At 52.3% G+C, this 21092-nt stretch overlaps 1 protein-coding gene across 5 annotated transcripts in view; it reads right to left on the bottom strand.

Annotated features, from left to right (window-relative positions):
- Positions 1–21092, bottom strand: part of FLT4 (fms related receptor tyrosine kinase 4) — a 58720-nt gene that overhangs the window by 17871 nt on the left and 19757 nt on the right. For 4 of the 5 annotated variants that reach the window (XM_074915983.1, XM_074915984.1, XM_074915987.1 and 1 more), the window contains exons 2-11: positions 19764–19860; positions 13377–13651; positions 9138–9250; positions 8111–8273; positions 7734–7873; positions 6852–7020; positions 5959–6076; positions 5176–5327; positions 4273–4435; positions 2316–2460 (exon numbers count right to left, since the gene is read on the bottom strand). In XM_074915983.1, the coding sequence (XP_074772084.1) occupies positions 2316–2460; positions 4273–4435; positions 5176–5327; positions 5959–6076; positions 6852–7020; positions 7734–7873; positions 8111–8273; positions 9138–9250; positions 13377–13651; positions 19764–19860 (1535 nt within the window). The remainder of the gene's footprint in view (positions 1–2315; positions 2461–4272; positions 4436–5175; positions 5328–5958; positions 6077–6851; positions 7021–7733; positions 7874–8110; positions 8274–9137; positions 9251–13376; positions 13652–19763; positions 19861–21092) is intronic. The other variant, XM_074915988.1, reaches the window with a different exon arrangement.

Here is a 21092-nt window from a genome sequence, read left to right as displayed (position 1 = left end):
GGTCACCACAGGGCCAGGCTTGTGCCCAGCAAGGGGGGCACAAACACAATGCAGGGCTGAGGGGATGGCCAAGCTCCTGCCATCTTTATAACAGTAGTGAGAAACGGAAAGGACACCGAAGCTTTGATTCCCTGAGCCCTCTGCCGTGAAGTGACTGCTTAGTGTCCCACAGAGTTCAGTGGAGTTTACCAGTACTTACAGACTGACAAGCACTCCTTTTATCCATAAGGAGAAATCAAACCTGTGAAAGCATCCCAGCTGTCACCAGTTCAGGAAGAGCTGTCATGCGCTCCCTTTGAATTCCAAGCGTACATAGACATGGTCCTAAAAGCTTCCTCCTCCCTCCTTCCAGCAAGACATGACTAAGATTGGGCAAACAGCCAGGCTGCTGTCTGGGAGCACAGACCCAGGAGATGCTGCCTCCAAATAAGCCAGGAAAGGCAGCTGGGGAGTAAAGCTGCTCGCCTCCTCCCGGCTCAGCTGCCAAATGTGTTACAAGCACTCCCCTTAGAGGAGAGCTGCAGTTTGAAGCACAGGTTTCTCCTCCCTCCTCGTTTAAATGACAAGTTAATCACATGCAAAAATCCCTCTGATGAGACAATGTTTAAAATGAAAAGAAATTGTGTTCCTACAGGGAAACTACTTTGCTACTACTTTTTACTATTCATCCCACAGACTTTGGGAAGCATTTCCGTTCTAAGTGGCAATGTATTAACTTGTGTTAATCAGAAGGAACAGTCATTCATTCAGTGCATATTCAATACAGCTGAAGTGACCTTATTACTAGTACTTTTGTGCATTGCCTTTTCCGTTTCTTGGGGTTATTCAATACAGCTGAAGTGATCCTATTGCTGGCACTTTTGTATGCTGCCTTTCCTGTTTCTTGGGGATTTTCCTTCTAATCTGCACTGTTACGTTTGAGTTGGGGTTTCTGGATTTGACATCATCCTGCTGTCTGCAGTGCATGGCTGTGCTCTGCACACCCTGTGGCTCATTCTGGCCTTACTGGACAGAATAAAAAACAGAGGATGGTAAGAAAGGACAGTCAGAAAGGAGGAGAGGGAGACAAAGCAGATTTAAGGACACAGAATCCCACTGCAAGTGGGAAAGTTCTCTCATCCCAGAGCTCTTGCATGTCCCTGGGCTGCACAACCTAAGTTGGACCTCCAGGACAGTTACAACCAAATAGATGGAACGAGAAGGACACAGCTGAGAAACAGGAGGAAAAGAATGAGGAAAAAAAAGGAAAGATCAAAAGAGACCAAGATAAGAGTCACATTTGGAGGCAGATACAAGGGCTTCTCACCCAGGAGCTCCCTCCACCCCTGCTTGCCTCCCATGGGGACACCAATCCCTGCCTCTCCCAACGGCTGCTCTGGGAGGAGCAGCATCTGCCCCTGCCACCCTTTTGGCAGTGATGAACTCCCGGCCGGGCCAGGAGACGGGAAGTGCCTTTGGAGGTGTGTAGGAAAACAGGAAGTGACTTTCGGAAACGGGGGCCCGTTTGTTTGTTCTGCATCCCTCTGCGAGCGGCTGGTGCCCGACACCAGCGGGAACAGGAACCCCATTATGGTGCAGACCTGATACAGCGACCAGAGAGACAGAAAGAAACAAGCAGCAAGCAGTGTCTGGCTGTTTGCAGGTCACACACTGCAATGAAGGAGAGATGTTCCTTCCAGAGAGGAAACGCTGTGATGGAGAAGTGGGCTCTGTGGGGCACACAAGCTCCCACTCACAAACCTGTAGCGGATGGACACCAGCATCTCCATATCACCCTCATCCCACTGGGATGGGGCAGCTGGATGAAATGCCCCACCACACAAACACGCATGTTGCCGAGGTCAGAGATTTCCTGGTTGGTCTGTGACTCCTGCTCTCCCTTCCCAGCTGCCCAGGCTGCTCTGCGGGGTTTGGCTCTCTGAAAACAGCTCAAGCAGGAATGCTCAAAAATGACCATGGGAGCCCCCACAGCACACGTCCCCTGTGCCGTTCCCAGCTGGGTGCCCTGTGTTCAACAGCGATCAGTGTAAACCCTCCAGCGCAGTCAGACCCAGTGGGAGCCTCTCTGGACGCAGGGTAATTTCTCAAAGATGACAGCTCTCCCTCGCCCTGGGGCTGCCTGGTACTGCTGAGCCCCAGAGCTGGGAACGGCTGCTGATGGTTTACTTTAGAAGCAGAGGTGTGAAGCCCTCCCCAAATCTGTCTCTGCTAGGCTCGTTTCCAGGCCACTTTTGCTGTCTGATTGCAAAGGATCCTTCCGAGGGTGCCTGTCTCCAGCTTCCCTCTTCAGGATGGGTTTGGGGCTACAGCCTCACCTTGTTCCGCCCCTCCACGAACTCCACCCAGGTGTCAATGCTCTCGATGGGGTTCACCGCGTCCTGCTGTGACACATCTTTCCAGTCCTTGCACTCAGGCATCCGGTCACGCTGATGTCGCCTTGCTGCCCGGTGCCTGCTATTGCTAATCCAGCAGCCGGGGAGGAGCAGGAGAAAGAGGAGAGAGATGGAGAAAGGGTCAGCTTGGCAAAACGCTGCAAAAATAGCATTGTACCTGAGAATTGATGTCCCTGTCCTCTGGCTCTGCAAGATTTCCCGGGTCTCTTGGTTACATAGTTCTAACGTGTTCTATAAGGGTGCTCTGCAATCACTAGTGAGGCAAACGTTATCTATGGATGTGAAAATTGAGACAGGGAATGGATATTGGTGTCCCATGCAGCGTCTTCACTCCCAGGTATTCCCTGCTAGGGTGGAGAAAGGCAGGGGTGAAATCCGTTCATGTATGCCTGGGGCAGTCCTTGATGCCACTTTGCTCAGCAACAAGGCCTTAAACCCCTGCTGGGACTGTGAGTCAGGGATGTCACAGCTGGCTGGATGCTGGCCTGGAGAGCGGAGGCTGCAGCACCCAAGGGTGTTCCTGCGACACCCCCAATTCAACAAACACCAGGAGGGAAACATCCCAAGTAGAGATCCTGCTGGTGTTTCACAGCAGCATGGTGGTAGCTCTAGGGGCTGAGACAGACAAGTGGGGAGAAGTGCCCAAATCTGTCAGGGAGCCAGGATGCTGCAGCCTGCAGGGTGCTGCTGAAATGCAGGAGGGGCAGGAAGATGGGAGAGTCTGCCCAAAATCCATGGTGGGAGGTGTGGAGGGAGAGGGCTTATGGTGACAGGGTAGCAGTGGGGAACTGAGTGCCCAAGAGCAGCGGCAAGGGTGCGTGCTGGCAGTGCGGGGCAGAGCGCTCAGCGGGGCGAGCACATCAGCGAGCTGTGTAAACAACAGGAAGCTCAAAAGAAGCCTCCTGCATCCTCTGGAGCTATACTAGGCAGAAATATGGTGGCCTTGGGAGACAGTGCTCATAATTCATGGGCCCCTTTGCTTCCTGACAGGGCCACAGTGCACTTGCATGAGGCGGAGAGTGCTCTGGTGTCCCTGGCTCGGCAACAGCCTGCACAGGGCTGCAGGACCTGGCTTCCTCCAGGCACTCTGATGTCCTCCACCCTGACTGCTCTGGCTACAACTCCCCAGCATCCCTTTTCCTTCTTCCTGCGAGGTTGCTGCTAAAAAATGCCACTACAGCCCTGCCTGGTGCTGCCCCAGCTTCCCAGGGCACAGGCAATGGGCACGCATCCTTCCTGCCTACCTACTGGTGCTGTCTGCACAAACACCCTCCTGGCAAACCCTCCCAGCAAACCCTCCCAGCAATGGGCAGAGATCTGGCGCTTCCCCTGGAATCAACAACTCTTCCCCGCATGCAGCAGCTCTGTTCCCCTGCCTATGAGCACTTCTGCTTCCATCGTTACCCAGCAGAAAGTGAAGGACCAAACACAGGGACCTTAGGGCAGGAATGGGGTGAGCCCCAGCTGCTGTCTCAGGGTCTCACCAAGGGGCTGTGACAATTTGTTCTGCAATCTGCCTCATTTTCCCCATTAGCACAGCGGTCAGTGGTTTTATTGCAGGTGCTTTGAGGGGTGTCCAGGCCATGGACATCCTCTGATGGATGCAGATGTGGAAGCCCTTGGTGTTTGCAACCAACCAGGCTGGGCAAAACCCTGACACAGAGCACAAGTGTCTCTGGTGGGTTCCACTCGGCTCCCCACAGGGTGAGGGGGTGTACAGGGCTCTGAGCTATCAGTCAGTGCTCTCCTCCTCTTGCCATGTTGTGGCTGGGAGAGCAAAATCGAGACTGGCTCTGGGACACAGTCACAGTCACAAGGAGTCTGTAATGCCACACCGGTGGCCTGGTAAGACACGGGTGTTGGAAGAAATGTCACTTACAGGCTGCGTCGGGAGAACATCCGACAGGGCATCCACGGCCTCCACTGCCACTGGATCACCTCCGGCGCTGGGATGCCATAGACTGTGCAGGTGAGGGCCTGGGGGCTCCTCCGGGAGTAGATGCTGGGGGAAGAGGCTTCCTTCTCATGGATGCGCGGAGGAACTACAAGGATGAGAGTGACACCGTGAGCAGCCACAGGCTCAGCCGCTGCATCCCCAGGCCAGGCACAGCCCTTCCCAGGCCCGTCTATGGAGACTGGGCACTAAAGCACTATGGCCCTCCGTGCAGCTCAGGCCGGTGAGGCAGAGCAGGTTATACTTAGGCAAATTCAAGTGATGTCATTTCTCCTTCCTCTGCAGAGTGTGACTGGATGCTGCTGGGTTCAAAGCACTGTCTGTCATCCCCCAGCACAGGGCTACAGAGCATGCTGGAGACAAATCTCCAAGCGGCAGTGCCCTTCCAGCACTTTTTGTGCTGGCATCTTGTTCCTACATGACCGAGACCAGGTTCTGCCAGGGGGAAAACTCCCTAGGAGCTTCCACCCAGAGGAACCGCTCCAGCTCCAGGCTTCATCTGTGTTGCAGCTGCCCTGCCCTCAAGTACACAACAGTCAGGGTCACCCTCAACAGCGTCTCCAACTGCAGTTGGGAAACAGTCCCTGAGCAAGGACATATCCTGGCCAGAGTGATGGCGTTAGGAACAAAACTGTGCCATGTCGCCTTGGCCACAGGGAACCAGGCTCTCTGGAACCAGAGCATCCCTCAGCAATGGGGCAGAAGGAGATCACGTAGGTCCCAACTGCTTTAGGCCAGCAGTGGGGACGTGGTCTAAGAGCAGCCCAAAGGCTGAGGGCATGGGCTCAGCGCTCTCCCCCCGGCCTCAGCCCTTGCCCCCTCCCTTACCGTTGACGATTAACTGGAGGCTGATGTGCTTCTCCAGCCCCGCCAGCCTGTTCCGCAGAACCAGCGTGTATGTCCCAGCGTGCTGCTCCGACACATCCTTGATCTGCATTGAAGATTGAGATTGCTTGGGAATTAGCTTCCCGTCCTTGTACCTGCGGGGAGGCAGAGAGAAAATGCAGCCATGGGGAGGAAGTGTCCCACTGGCAGCTGGGCAGGGGTTTGCTGGTCCCCACTAGAGCACAGTCAGGGTGCTCCTTGCTGGCACTGGGGACCTCTCTGGAGAGACCTCTGAGCGTTCCCTGGACCCAAGGTATGGGTCTGTGCATTGTCTCATATGGATGTGTGCGGGTCGGGGATGTTGTAGCTGTGCCCTGAGCAGTCTGCAGGTGCAAAGCTCCCAGGTCCCAGCCAGCTCTGGTGGCAGTGCAGCACGATACGGTGCACAACCTGGCTCATTCTCTTGCTCCTCTAGGCAGCCATGATCCCTGCTGCAGGGGGACGAGAGGGGCAGCTCCTGTGGGAGCTCCACTTGGCCCCTCCAAACAGTGCAGAGCTGCCAAGCCAGGCCAGGACCTTTGCTACTTCTCCCCCAGACCTCACCTCCTCCTGTCCCAAGCTGTGCAGCTGAGAGCCAGGGCAGGTGGGAGAAATGACCATGGGTGGAAAAAAATGACATCTGGGACAATCTTGGCCACAGAAGGACCTAGCAAGGAGGCTGTGCTTCCCTACTTGGCAGAGGAAAGAAGGAGGAGAAGGTGGCTCAGGCTAAGAAAGGTGCGTTACCACTGGAAGTCTGGTGGGGGGTAAGCCACGACTTTCACTGGCAGCTTCACGGCTTCGTCTCCTGCAGTGGCTTCTATCACTGGGCCCTTCCTCCACTCTACGTTGATGAAGGGCTTTTCTGCAAAAAAAAAGGTCAACATGGAGGAGAGGAAAGCACAAACAGACAGGCTGTCACAAAGATCGGCTGCTCTCCAGGGGGGCCTGGCAGCAAGGACAGGTGGGGTGTTGTGGCAGTACAGTTGAAAATGATACTCTCTACAAGGATTAAGTCTAACCAAAATCCACTATTGTCTCATCTGCCCATATGACCCCCAACCCCTCTTCCACATCGCTGATCCCAGCAGGGCCCCCTCCCTGGAGCAGAAGGGAGCAGGTGTCAGGCAGGACGGGGCAGGACAGCACAGCGCTGCCACTTTGGCAGGTGAAGAGCTGCCTCTGCCTTGCCGTGGGGAGCCACGGGGACGCAGGGAGGCTGGGCTGCTCGTGACTTTCTGCTGCCAGAACACAGCTGCCCAAGTGCTGATGGCACCTCGTGCACCCGCAGCCGGGTGCCTCCCAGGCCAGCTGTGCCACAGGGGCACTGCCTCTGCCACAGCACCATCAGACCTCTGTGTCCTGCCATCCCGCTGACATTTGGGCCAGTTTGGTTTTTGCATCTCTCTCTCGTCATCTCGGCACCCTGATGAATGTGATTGTGCTCCCAGTGTGGTGCTGGGGTGCAGAAGGGCTGAGGGACTGGAGGAAGGCTGAGTTTCACTAAAGCAGAGTGGGGTGCAGGTGCAGGAGCCCCTCGGCTGAGCCTTGGGCCAAGCACTGCCTAAGCAGTCTGGGGACTGCTCTGCTTGCAGCTCGGCTCTGGCTGTGGCTCTGCGAGGGACTGGAACGTGCCGTACCGTGCACGATGACGTCGGTGCTCTCTTCCAGCATCTGGGCACCGTTGGTGGCGGTGCACGTGTACTTGCCCAGGTCCTGCTGGCTGACGTTGTGGAGGGTCAGGATACTGGAGAGCTCCGTGTGTGTCTGCAGGGACCGGCGCTCAGGCTCCGTCACTGCCCGCTGCGTCTGCGGGAGATGACAGAGGAGGGGATGAAAGACATCGATGAGACAGGGCTGTGCAGATGGGCTCCTCATGTCTGTGCTTCTTGCTGCCCAGTGCTTGCCTCTCCCTGGACAGGCATCTTCACCACTGACGGCCATCCTCAGGGATGGCAAGGCAACAAGCCCTGCGCGACTGACCTCCTGAGGCTGGGGTCTGAGTTTAGCACATATTTCGCTCTGATCTGCTGCACATTAACCAGTCTGGGAGCCCTACAGGTATGTGAACAGAGTGATGTCCTCGGGGACTCTCCTGTTTCACTGTTCACAAAAGCCAGAGTCTACAACAGGGGGAAAGACAGAGGGGAAAGGATCCCCTCACAGGCTTTTGGTAACCAGGGCTGCATGGCTAAAATAGCTTCTTTTAGGCCAGTGATGTTTGCTCTGAATTTGCACTGGTGGGAGTGAAGCCAGTGTTTGCCCAGGAGAGCCCCAGAGCAGTAACACCTCAGCAAGGAGGGTGCTTTTTGCCAGGAAAAGGGGTGTTCCCTCTGTCTGTCTTCTGCTGTGGGAGAGGAAAATGGGAAAGCACTCTGATCAAGATTTCCAGAGCACAGCACGGTTAAGGATCATGAAGCAGAGCCCTGCCAATGATGTGAAGAGGAACAATGAAGGGGCTGGAGAGGACAACTCAGAGGGAAGTGGTTCAGTGCATGGGGAGCCGCTCTGTTTGCTGGTACCTGTTTGCCAGGGTAGGTCCACTGGAAGCGGACGCCAGAGTTGAACTCAGCCCACACTGTGCAGTTCAAGACCAGCTTCTCTCCCACTAGCAGCTCCATGGCTTTCTTGGGATACAGCTGGATATCGTACAGCTCGCTCCCTGAAGCAGGAGAGGCAACAAAAAGACATTTCTGATCTATTAACTCTTTGACTCAGATTATGCAGTTAGAGGAGGCCTGGGTGTGATCTCCTGCTGTTTGGTGTATCTCTGTCTGGCACACAGGAGAGAAGCTATAAGCACCATCCAGAGCCTAGAGGACCATAACAACCCCATGAGCCACACTGATGGACTTCAGAGTCATCCAAACTGCTCACCTGCACCTTCCCAAATATTCACCTGCTATATGGATGATGAAGAAATTGGATTTGAAGATCTTCTTGTCGATGACAGCCTCACACTGGACAAACAAGGAGTCCCTGATCAAGTGTGTGGGTACTTGCACTCCCTTCTTGTTGTCCCAGAAAGTGCTTTTCCCATCAGGGTGGATGAGGGAATTTTGCTGGAAAAATCAATGTGTTGTCAACTGAAATAAGAAGATAACAACATTCCCATACCACCCCTTCCAGGCTTTACGCTGGCTAACACATCCCTTTTGTGGGAAGAAACGATGCAGCATCGTGCTGCGCTGGCCTTCTGCTCCCTCTAAGGGTTTGTCATCTAGGAATTGTGGCCTCCCTTACACCCCTAGCAGCCGTATCCTGCACCACAAGCCTCTCCATCTGAAGAGTGGGCCAGAGACTTCCAGGAATGGAAACTTCTAGTGATAGCTAAGGAAACTGATGCTCATGTCCTAAACATCAGCCCCACGGGGATGAGTGCTGACCTTGGGTAGTGTACTTCCCGGGCAAGGGAAAGGCCCTGGGCCCCCAGAGTGTCCCTGGAGGCCTTTGTACAATAGTAACACTCATCCTGGAAGGATGTATTTGGATTGTGAAAAAAAAAAAAAGAAAAAAAAAAGGCACAAGCAAACTGATAACAGAGTTGTTTTTAGTCATCAACCCCAGGGCTGTGGCCTCCTCCCTTGTGGGGATGTCGACCACCTAGAGGGTTTGTAGATCACAGAGACCAGAGCAAACAGGGGATGCTGTGGGGAAATGGGATTAAAACAAAGTCTTGTTTTCTTTCATAGAGCTTCAGGGAAGAGAAGCAGGGTTGGCAGGAAACCTGTGGGGTCTGCCCAAGGGAACTGGACAGCACCAGCAAATAAAACGAGGAAGCCGGTGGCTTGTACTTTCCATGGAAAATGTATCCCATGCATTTTCCATTCCTGGCAGTGCCTGTCCTACTTCCACTCAGGCAATTACAAATGCAGAATGAATGCAATACATCTTGGTCCAGAGCCTCCCACTGGCTGAGCTCTCACCGAGATCAGTGTGACGTTAAGATCTGGGATGGACACGAGGCATGGTACCCAAGTGTTCTCCTTCTTGCTGATGAGGAGGGTCTCCGGCTTGTTGATAAATGGCTGTTCAAAATCTGAAGAGATATAAGGAGAAGAACAACTAAACGGGGACAAGAAAAGAACTGGGAAGAGAGACCAACCAGAAGAAAAGGAGGCTTTCTGGCTTTCTTTAACACAGCACGAGCTTGCCAGAGGGAGTGGTGCTGAGCTGGATGGCCCCATTTAAAACACGCAACACTCAGAGGAGACACCTGGAGCTTGGGAATGCAAAGGGAGCAGCCGAGGTGAGCGCCTGCGCCAGCCGACTCCTCTGCACCGAACACTGTACCCGTGGGGCAGCGCTTGTGTGACATTTGGGCAGTGCTGGAAATGACCTCCCCTTCCCTGGCCCCTTCAAGGTCTCTGCCTGGGTTTGACCCCTTGTGAAAGCGGCAGGTCTCGTCCTGGGCTCAGCGCCTGCCCAGCTGGCGACTGTGCGTGGCCCCACGGCAGGGCCGGTGCGGGGCTGTGCCGCCCTGGTCTAGCGGCACGCAGAGCGACCTTCCCGGGCGAGGAAGTGATCTGCAGTGGAATGGTATGCAGATGTCATCCTGCAGCCATCCCGGCCGGCAGATAAACAGATGAGCTGAGCTTTGCAGGGCTGCCACCCCAATGCCTCCCAACTGCTGCAAGCACAAATATTGACAGGAAGAACAAAACCACACAGAATTAATCAGTGAAATGACTTAGCAAGGCCAGGGATGTTACACTAAACTCTGAGCGGAACTAGCACCAAGAAGCAGTGTGTCTGCAGAAGGGGCTGCCCCATTCTGTGTTTTTTCTCTCCTGTGTCAAATGTGAAAAATCCACGCAGGGCTCCATGGTGGAAAGAAGTGATGGCAGCATATAAAGGAGATATGTCGTGGCCCTGACCCATCGTGCCAAGCACTATCCGCACACAGAGTGCAAAGATCAACCTGATCTCAAAGAGATGGCAAGCTAACAGGCCAGCACAGACCACATCTCTGGTTCTTTCTCAGATATACTGGAAAGAGCTGGTGAGGCCAAGATGCAAAATACACTTCAGTCCCAAGCCACGGCCAGCCAGAGGGTAGGAAGGGTGAGGTTTGTCTTGCAGTGCTGCTGATGCACCTGCTCACCCGTCTGCTTGGCAGCGTGTTTGGTTTGAGGGTTTTTCTACTCTTTGGACTCTCCCAAACGGGGCACAGAATCAGCAGCCACCTAAGGTGACTAAATGGGATGAAGACAAAATTGGAAGAGACAACAAATTGCAAGGCTGCTTGGTGTCCTCTGGCAGTGCCTCACTGACAGACAATTTCTTCTGTAATATCAGCCTCCACCTGCCCATTTCCACAGGGACACACACCTTACAGGATGCTCTGAATTAGAGACTGGTCCCTCATGTTTCCAATGCCTGCTGTTCATAAAATCATAGAATGGTTTGGGTTGGGGGTGGTGGGTCCCCATCTGGGAGACATGGGGCTGCTCCAGGGACCTGCTAAGGGAGATTTTATGGCTTCTGGTATGCTGGAATCACATCAAATGATCCCAGTGGCCTTAAAAGTTACTCTTTATTCACCTGAATTGCAGCTAAACCTTTGATTTGAAAGGACTGTAGCATGAGGACGTCTGTTTGTCCAACCTGAGACTCTTTCCCTCTGCTACTCAACCCCTAAAGCTGCCTGTCTAAAATGACAAGTCAAAGATGCATTTGGTAATGATCCTCATCTGGGGATCCTGCTGCCCAAATCACATTGAGCCCAACCCAATCCAACCCAGTGCTTCCACTGTTAAGTGCATAAGGGAGTTCCTGTAATTTTTGATCTATAAAGCTGTTGCTTCAGTGATAGTCGTGCTGCAAAGACCTACTCTGACTGAAGTGCTTTTTTTCTACAGCTTAGGTGAAACAAGCCATGCACAGGAAACGTGTTGGTCAGCACTTATGAAAATACGGATTGCCCAGAGAATTCTTATCTTTATTTCCTGGGGTTTTGTGCTGCCACAGGATTGCTGTCTTCTGAAATCACAGATTTGTTTCTGAGTGTGAACACGTTCCTCATTTCTCTCTCGAGCCCTGGGCATGTGAGAGGGAGGAGGTGCACAACTGTGCACAACTGCCAGGGGTGAGAGACTATGAAGTCCCCTCCAAGCTCAGATGGCAGCCAAGAACTAACTGATTTACTGGGCTGGCCCAGCTGCCAATGAGCTTGTGATTCATGCACTAACTCCCCTCTCTGACTACATCACATATTTCTGTAAGGCTGTCTTAATGGGTCGGATGGGAATAATTTAGCATCTTCTTCATTAATATATGCTAAGCTTTATGAGATGGGGGCTGTACATAGCCTGTTCTACCCTGATGAGGCATTCTGTATGTTTACAGTGCTATCTGTAGCTGTAATAAAATACACACCTAACCAGACACATGGGAAACGGGACATATGCGTGGAGGGTTCATTTGAGAACTGAGCTGCAGGTAAAATACAGAAGAACCCATTTTTCCAGCCAAGCACAGATATTTTGTTCCTGGCAATTCCACCAAGCTCTTAACACGAGAAATGAGGTTGATGGATAAACCTGTGGTCTGATCATGCTGTCTCCAAACATCCCCGACACTTACATCAGCCCTTCCAAGCTCTCCTGGGACAGTTTCACATTGCAGCCCAGTTCAGCAGGAATAAGCAGGGCTTTATCTGGATGTTCTGCAATGGCTATGGTTACCGTATGCCTGGGTTTTCCTGACATGTCCCTTCTCTTGCCTGAAAGCCTGTCCTGTCTGGAAAGGCGGATTCTGAGGTTTCCTGGATGCTTGATAGCCATAACAGGGCACAGCCTGATTGGAATGAGTATGAACATGTGCTGTGTAGCTGTGTGCACAGCAACGCTGAGAGGTGTTGGCTGGATCTGTTGCACACACGCTGTCCACAGGCACTGTGAGTCTCACGGGCCCTGACAGTGTGGGATTTATTGCCCCTAAGCTACACTGCACATGCACACTTGCTGCTTTCTGGTAAACAGGAGAGTCACTACTGAGCTGAAGGTGAGAGAAGGTGGACAAGGGGGCAAAGTGGCATCTGCTGGATCACAAAGAAAATCATGCTCTGGCAAAAGCACTCCCTGTATGTAAGCTTGTTAGTTAGGTTGTACTTATTTTCAGCACGTGTAAGAAGCTCTCTGTCTCCATCCTGATACAACACTAGAGTGTCTGAACACCCCTGTCCAACTCAGATGTCTCCTCACAACATGTCTGGGATCCAGGGAAGCTCTGTCCTGTTTTAGGATGGGCAGCAGAGCCCACAGGAAGAGGAGGCAATTGCCCAAACAGACCTCAATTCCTCTCTAGCAGCTGCGTGGCTTTTCTGATTTGCCCCTGCATTTTTCTTTGCATAGTTGCAGAGGCAAATTTGGCTTTGCCCTGGGACTTCTGAAAAATGCATCTTCTGTGTCATGACCTGCCTGGCTCATGACAACTGCACCAACTAATAAATGGGGGTGGAAAGAGAAATAGCTCAGCCAACTGTTTCCAGGGGACAGCGCTCGTTTATCTTGCTGGAGTGTGCTGCGAGCAGTGGGGGAGATGGCAGAGGAGGAGCCCCTGGGGCACGGAGAAGCTGAGTATTGGCCCCACAGCCCTCCTCCTCCAAAACACATCTTGTAACCCTGCCTGTGCTGGCAGCGCTGTGCAGTGCGGAGAGGAGCATCTGGATCTGCCACCGTGGAGTGGCTCCAGGGCCATCAAGCCCAGGGACAGAAGGAGGCTGTGCATGGTGTGTTCGTACCACTTCTTCGCTCCCTCTCTCAGTCTCAGCTTTATGGAACATTATCGTCCCTAGCCGCTAGCATCTTGGAGAGTCCCCAGCTGCCCAGAAGCTAACTCTTGTGCTTTTTTTAGCAGTGGAGCGTCTCTGAGGCCTGGCTCTCACTCCTTAAATTCCTGCATTTCAGCCTGGCTGCAGTGATGCCCCCGGGCCGGGACATAATTGAATCCCAGGCGCTGCTGCCATCCCCCAAAAATGGACGGATATTGGTTCCCTCGAAGTGCAGGGAGCCAGCCTTTGGCCCCTTCCCTGAGCCTGCAGCAGCCACGCTCTGCCCTGGGAGCCCATGTCGAGCTTTTTAATCTTTCTGATATTATGCCAGTGCATAGGCTGCCCCTGAGCTTCCCCAGCCTGACGGCGCACACTGCCGGATGGCTCTTACCTCTCACAAACACGTAGGTGCTGACTGCTGTGGTGCCCTCGATTTTGGCATCAATATACTTGTAGTAGCAGCGGTAGTAACCTGTGTCGTTCGCCTGGGTCTCTGTCAGCACCAGGACTTTGCAGTATGGCTTCGTGCCGGTCCCCTCGCAATCTTCTTCTCGGATTGCCTGGCCACTGCTGGGGGCTGCTGAGGCCACCAACTCAGTCTCCTTCTCCTTCCCGGCAGGGTCCACCTTACCCCCGGGCCACGACCACTCCAAGGGGTGCTGGCCTCTAGACATGGGCAAAGAGGAGAATTAGCTTTGGGCTGAGCAGGGTGAATGTGATGGGGATTTAACTGCCCTGCGTGACTGCACACATCTGTATGTGGCCCAGCCACTCACTGCTCCAGGGCTGTGGCATGGAGGAACAGCCATCCTCCAAGGAAAAAAACAGGCACGAGGAAACAGTAAGCAGCTTCACTAATCACTGAGCAAGCAGAGACTCGTCCCCTTCCCCAGGCCACCTCTCCGGCCATGCTAAGCTGTAAGATATCACCCCACTGACAAGCAGATCTCCCCCTCCCATGACTTTGTCCTACTCATATTGATGCCAGGACAGGGAGCCACACAGCGCCCTGAGGGAGAGGCTCCATTTATTTTCTATTCCCTCTCATTATTAAAAGGGTCCAGAGCTATTAAGAAAACACACGGATGTGATGAGTTCCCTTGGCTCAGCGTAGCTGCTGGCTGGGTCTTGTGGTGTGATGAATGGAGTGGGAAGGAGAATGAGGGAAGGAGATCAGACTGGAAAGAAAACGAGAAAGAGAAAAGCAGGAGGGAGTCAGGGATAAAAGACAGCAAGGCGAAAACAAGGGGAGGCTCAGCTGACTGCCTTCTGCCCAGCTGCCAGCTGTTTCCTTCCCCGCTGCTGTGGGAGGGGGTTCCCTTGCTCTGCACAGCACCCTGCACCCCCACAGCCCCCCAGCATGCTCCCCTGGCTGGCCTGGGGCTGCTGCCCCCTCCCATCTCTGCAGACACACTGAGCTACAGTCACCTCTCCGAGGGCACGACCACAGAGCCTGTTCACCACCGGCCCAAAGACAAACGGAAAAGTCCAGGAACTGCAAGAAATCCCCAGACAGAGCGCGCACATGTGTATTTATATATAGCCAAGGATCTCCAGAGCGGGAGGCTTGCGTACGCACATGTACGCACACACGCGTGCCATCATAGCTTGCTATAACGGCACTTGTTTACCACAAACAAAACAAGCTTTTATTACATGCTGGAAGTTTCCTTCTGTGAAATCAGAGCCCCTTTCAGAGGAAGGCCTAGACCCCACTTGAAAGTTTGCCAGTGTAGCCAAAAGTCGCTGAAGAATGTGAAAAAAAAAAAAAAAGAAATCGGAAAAAAGAAGACATCGCAAGAGACAGCTGTGGGGGTAAAAACGGCTTTTTGTCAGCACTGTTTGCTCTATTAGGGGAAACCGGGTTCATCTATTATGCAAGTTGGGAATAGGCATGTTGGCACACGCAGCTGCTCTGCCAGGGCCCTGCCAGGGCAGCTCTGCGGGCAGATGCTTTTAAGTGCAGCCAGACCGTGACCGTCACCAATAGCTGGATCCAGACAGCAAGGGACAGCAAGGAGGAAGCAAGATAAGGTGCCATCAGAGGGTACAATGGCTCAGACGCAATGAGGACAGGATTTCTGTCCAAGTGTGGGGGAAAGACCTGCCTCTTTGTGTTTGTCTACAACAGCTGATTTATCTTCCTTCTCTCTCTGCTCTCTTCCAGTTCCCACTGCCTAGCCTGCTGTGGATGAGTTTGGAGACAGTGTGCTGCACTGCCTGTGTCACCAGGCACAAGGGCTCTGGAGGCAGCGACGTGCCCTTGGGGACAGCCACGCAGCCCCTCTGACCCAGCTGAAACTTCTGCATTCACTAAAAAGGCCATCCGTGCCTGAGGCAGGACTGGAAGTACAGCTCCGGTGGCTTGTGTCCATGAACTGTGGGCAGGCTTTTCCAAAGCATCACTCTCATGAACGCTTCAATTAAAATAAGACTCTTGAATTTTGAGGTTTTCCCATCTTATGCATGCACAGGGAGAACAATTGTAAATCTGATCACCAAACCAGTAACACTCAGTGGCCTCTGCTATGCCCATTGCTGCTGCACCCGTGGGCTCGCTGCACTGGGCACAGACCGTGGGGCTGGCCCTGCTCTCAACCCAAAGCCGAGAGCATCAGACCCCAACTGTAGAAAGGAGCCCCAAAGCCCTCTGCATTTGCTCAGGCATTTTTGGCGCTCTGTGTGGAACACAGTAATTGTACAAGTCTCCAGCGTTTCCTCTTTCTGTTTGTTTACCCACTGGGATTTTCACGCATTATCAGATCCACTTGTTTTATTAACCATCAAGGCTAGCAGTAGCTGAGTGACATGTATTTATATAAACAAGGATGGGCCAGTACAAACAAACCTGACAACCAGCCCGCGGGCAGCTCTAAACTAAGGCATTCCTTGCATGATGTGCCGCTTGACCAGATTCAGCGGGGACACAGAAGGTACAGGCATTAGTGTGTGTCCAAGTTAGTGTCACTGGTGTGTTAAGAGGATCAGAAGAAGGCAGGGATGAGGGCAGGTCAGGCTTACTTGAACTTATTTCTACATCTACCCTCTGTATTTGGGGACAGGTCCAGGCAGCAGTTTTGGATGGTTCCCTCCCTCCTGTCACCTTCAAAGATTTGTTCCCAAGTTGTTTTCTTTCAGCTCTGTGATAATGTGCCTCTGGGTGATGGAGCCTGCTGATGCCAGCTGGAAACAGATGCACTGTAGGCTTCTCCACAGCTGTTTTCTTAAATCTTTTCAGGACAGATGCTCTTCAAGGGAGACGTTGCAATTGGCACCACTTTTCTTCAATCCTCTTTGAAGCTCCCAAGCGTGGTATGATGAGCAAAGATGGCTGTGGCTTTGTGGTTTAGCTGGGATAAGACAGGTCCTCCCTCAGCACCACAGAGGATGTTCACAGCAGTCACATACGTGTAGGAAAGAGCAGCAGGTGTTGTGTGTCCCCAGACACTGCTCCGGAGCAGTCACGGTGGGGCACTGCCTTATCCTCAGGCTCCTTCAGCCCTGCGACAGCGTTCATTTCCTCCACGGGAGCCAAGAGGGCTGCGGGGTCAAATACTTCCTCTCAGCCAGAGAAGGGTTTGTGCATCTGCAAGCATCTGCGAGTCAGCTCTATTAACAAATTGCTGGGCAGCAAAGGACAATCTTGCCCTTCTTTTTCTAAATACCATGGCTGGGTGGTGATCCCGCTCCACCTGAGTGTCCAGCATCTGCATGATGGGATGGGATGGCACAGCCAAGACCAAGCTGATCCCTCCAGAGGTTTCTGCTGTTGTGCAGTCAGCTCCTGTGGGCTCTGCTCCAATATTCAATGTCGGAACAGCACAAGCTCTCCACTTTCCCCAGCGCAGGCTGCCAAGGGCATGAATGCAGAGATTCACAATATTCTTTCCTGCCTTCTCAGGACGTGAGCTAATAAAAGATGCACTGTCCATGTGGGCATCAGCCCCTTTGCTCTGCTCTGCCACATGCTTAGATCAAAACATCACTGGGGCTCTCAGCCAGCCCTGGCATGATCTGTATTTTTGTGGAATGCTCCTATACTGGTCCCCTGCTCTGTCTGGACCTTTCAAGGGTGCATTGTGCTGGGTGACAAGGGAATGTGCCTCTGTGTAATACCATTTGCAAAAGCAGAGCCCCAGCATCTGGTGGCTCCTTGTGGGTGTTCTGTGTCTTTGGGTCTGTTAAGCATGCCCAGCTCCAGAGGCATTGCTTATCCCATGGCCTGGCACACACTCTGGTCACCGATGAGGCTAGGCAGGCTGAGGAGCAGGAGGGGGGCTGCAGAGCTGCAGGTCTGTGAGATCCAGGCTGCTGCAAGGGAGCCTGAGAGCACAGTTGGCTGTGGGACTCTCACGCTCAGTGGGTGAAGTTTGAAAGGTCTCCAGGGAGTCTCATTCAGGGGGGTTTGAGCTCAGCTTTCTGCTGCAGCACTACTTCAAGCAGGCCCATAGTCCTGGCTCCACGGCAGCTCGAGGAGCAGCCAGAGGACATTGTTCTCAAGGGAAGACCAGGGTCAAACTGAAGCCACCTCCAACATGATGCTCAGCAGGAAATCCCTGGATCCTGGATTTCATTTCGTATTTGTTTCTGCCCTACCCTGCCCCACCACCCTCTCCTTTGCCTGTTCTCTTGGTGGTCTGCATTTTTTTCCTTTCAGCTCCCATTAACAAAGCCAGGTCTTCCCAGGGTGGGCCATGGTGCAGAGGAGAGGTTGGAGAAGCAGCTGGGTGTAATTAGAGATTCCAGGGACCAGGAAAGATTTACTTTTCATTCAAATGATATAATAGTGTCCAACAGTCAAAATCCTCTCCTCAAGACATTAGACAAACACAGACTTGAGGCGGAGGGAGAAAGGGAACCACTAAGACATGCAGGAGATGCTGAGACTTATCTACCTGTGGGTGGTATGAAGGACACTGCACAACCCCCGAGAAGCACATCTGGGACAGCAGAACACAGAGGTGGGGGGCAGCCAGGGAGCAACATGAGCGGAGGATGCATGGGTTTTATTACTGTTTGCAGATGGCCCTGCTGCTCTTTGGCTGGCCAGTTCAGTCCCGCACCTGGGAGCCAGGGGTAGGGATGGTCCTTATCTCAGCTGTGTCCATGCCAGTGCACTGTATGGATGGTGCCCAGTGAGCCTGAAAGATGAGCCTTGGCACTGCAGCAGGAAAAGGGGAGCTTACTGCTACTTGGAGAGAGTCTGTACCTTGTATGATGCTCCCTGAAAGGACAGGCCATGCTGAGTCTGCACTGGAAATAATATTTTTTTTCCACTTCATGTGATTTTCCTTCATATTAATCTGTACTTAACAAGGAAAGGGCAATCTTGTCTGAAGTCCAGGAGGGTTATCCAAAAAGAAAGTCTCTTCATGGTACTAAGCAGGTATGTTCATGCTTGACTGCAGGAGACACTTTCTTTAACCACACCTCTAACTTCAGTAAGACCTTTAGCGTTGGCTCCATCTGCAAGCAACACAGTCTTGAAACCACTTTCTGTGTCCCTCTCTGGCCACTGCTGAGAAAGGGTGTGGACTGACTATAAGCTCACTCAGAAAAATCTTACTGAATCTCCCCTCTTCCAAGGTTTTAACAGAGTGTCAGCTCCCACATCCCTCTGTGGAGAGAACCACCACATCAGAGCACTGGAGTCCCCAGACTCCCTCCTCTTCCTCTATGCACCCTCCCAGCAGCTATATGGCTGACCACAGTCCTCCAACTCACGCATTTCCTACAACCAAGCACACACCTTGGCTCCTCACGTCACAATATGAACAAGCCCACAACCACTCTGCTTCCCAGACTGAGTGAAATCAGTTCAGTATGGCCATCAACAACCTTTCCTCCCCTGTCCCTCTCTCCTGGCTATGAACTGATTCACAAAGTGAAAACAATGCCATCTGTTCCAGGAAAAGTTAAATATGTTTGTGACAAGACATGAACACAATGCCAGCCAAGTGTTTGCAGTAACTGCTCCATGGTTATATATAACACTGAGAAACACCCATTTGAGGCCCACGCTGAATTTATACCCCCATTGGGCCCTAGCACAGATCCCAAGCATGGATCTGCTTTCAGCTGCTGAAGGGAAACTCCAGCTTAGGGTTTTTTTAAATTATTTTTCCAAGATAGGGGGTAGTGCTGAAAACATGTCCCAGCATGGGATAAATCAGTTCAGACACATCACCTTCTCAAAGCCACAGCCTCCAAAACAAACAGAGATTCTTCAGCTCCTCTCACAGAGTTATTCACCCGGCCTGGCTTGGGCTCTTCTTCCCCCCAACGTGTACAACGTGTACATTAAATCCCAACTTCCTAGAAAAGCTGGAAGCCTCTCACAACCACCACTAAGTGTAGTGTTGCCTTCTCCCATGGATAGTTCTCAACGTCACCCAAAATGACCTGCCAGATTTAGAAACCAGAACTACAACCCTAGCAACCCCTTATGAGGTGAGAGTAAGAAATGTCAGATAAAGACAAGGAGAGTTAGGAAGACTAGTTTCCCTAAAGAACTTAGAAAGAAGCTATCAGATCACACAAATATTTATCTATCTTGCTTCTGCCTGTAAGACTACAGCAGAGGTTATCACCATCTCCTCTGAGACTTCTTCAGCTTTTTTTCAATTAATTAATTAGCTGAATTCACACTTAGTGAATATGGAATATTTCTAGCCAGCTGTACTAATTTGCAGGTGTACTGCAGCCAGGGTGTCCTTGGTCTTCCAACACTTACCAGGTAAGAGCAGTCTAGGCAGAGACACGCTTGCTTGTACCTTACCTGCAGGTGATGGTCAGCATATCCTTGGCGTTGATGACGTGTTCCTCCTCGGTGATGCTAAGAGTAGGGGGGGTCATAGAATAGCTGCTCACCAGATCTGTGGATGGAAAGGAGAGAGGGGATGATGCAGCCATCTGCTAATCTGGACCCATTGCTGTGGGCAGCAGCTAGCCTGGCCCAGAGAGGGGCAAAGCCTTGTGAAGGAAACATCTTTTAGGAGTCTGCTCCTACAAGATAGTTTAATGCTGGCTCACAGGGACACAAGTGGTTCATCTGCAGCCCTCCTGGCTCCAGTGAGCAGCTCTTCAGCAACAGCTCCAGGGCCAGACAGCCCCTGAGTTCAGACGGCCAGACTAGCCCAGACAAGAGCCAGAAGAATGGAAGACCAGAAATCAGGGGATCCAGGTGTGGCCATTCCTCACCAGGTGACTGAGATTGAGGTTGCTTGGACTAGGGCTCTGAACTGATCTTATTTGTTAACTGGAGGGAGTCTGGCAGAGGATTTTTCTATACACATGTAGTTTTCTGTAATCAGGGAGACAAACCAGGGATGTCCAGGCACCACAAATGCAAAACTCTTGCATTTGTACAGAGATGCTCTCAGGAGTCACCAGGCATTCACTGAATGCCCTGCTCCTGCCGGGCACTCTCAGGTACAGGCAGTCACCTGAACAGGACCCAACCTTTGGGAATTACAGCAGCCCCCTTCCCTGCATCACAGCCAGACAGGCATTCCAGGAGTGAAATTATCCAGGCTCAAGGACGGGCAGTTAAACATTATCACGCACTTCTCCCAGCTTTTCTCTGGGAGAGTCCCACTTCTTGTGCACTTGCATCCCCGGCATGCTAGGCACGCGCCCTAAGTGAGCTCCTCATGGACAAAACATCTCGAAGTACCGGTTACCCTCAGAGACGTACCCACTGATTTTCATTAGCACAGTGTTGCTGACTGTCATTACTTCATGATCTTTATCTTAAAACTCCAGCTTCTGGAGACGTGAGATAATTCAAAAGAAAGGTCTCGGTGACTGCAAAAACAAGCAAGCAAACTAACCAGAAATAGAAGGAAAAAAAAAAAAAAAAGTTGCGAAATGTGAAGCTGTGACTCAGGTAGATGCTAAATGCTAAGGAAGAAAAGAATTCAAAAATATGTTGCTAGCTCGATTTTATACAGAAACGTGAGGTTTTTGCAACCATGTTCTGTGCATGTTTGTCTCCTTCCCTTGTAACATTCAAACCCATCTATCAGAGAGATCTGGCAGGGAGGAAGAGGTCTCAAGGACGTGGTGTTTCCACGGGTTTCACAAGCAGCAGGAACACAGCATGATG

This window comes from Athene noctua, chromosome 12, assembly GCF_965140245.1.
Source record: "Athene noctua chromosome 12, bAthNoc1.hap1.1, whole genome shotgun sequence".
Lineage (NCBI taxonomy): Eukaryota > Metazoa > Chordata > Aves > Strigiformes > Strigidae > Athene > Athene noctua.
This window is presented reverse-complemented; position numbering and strand designations above follow the sequence as displayed.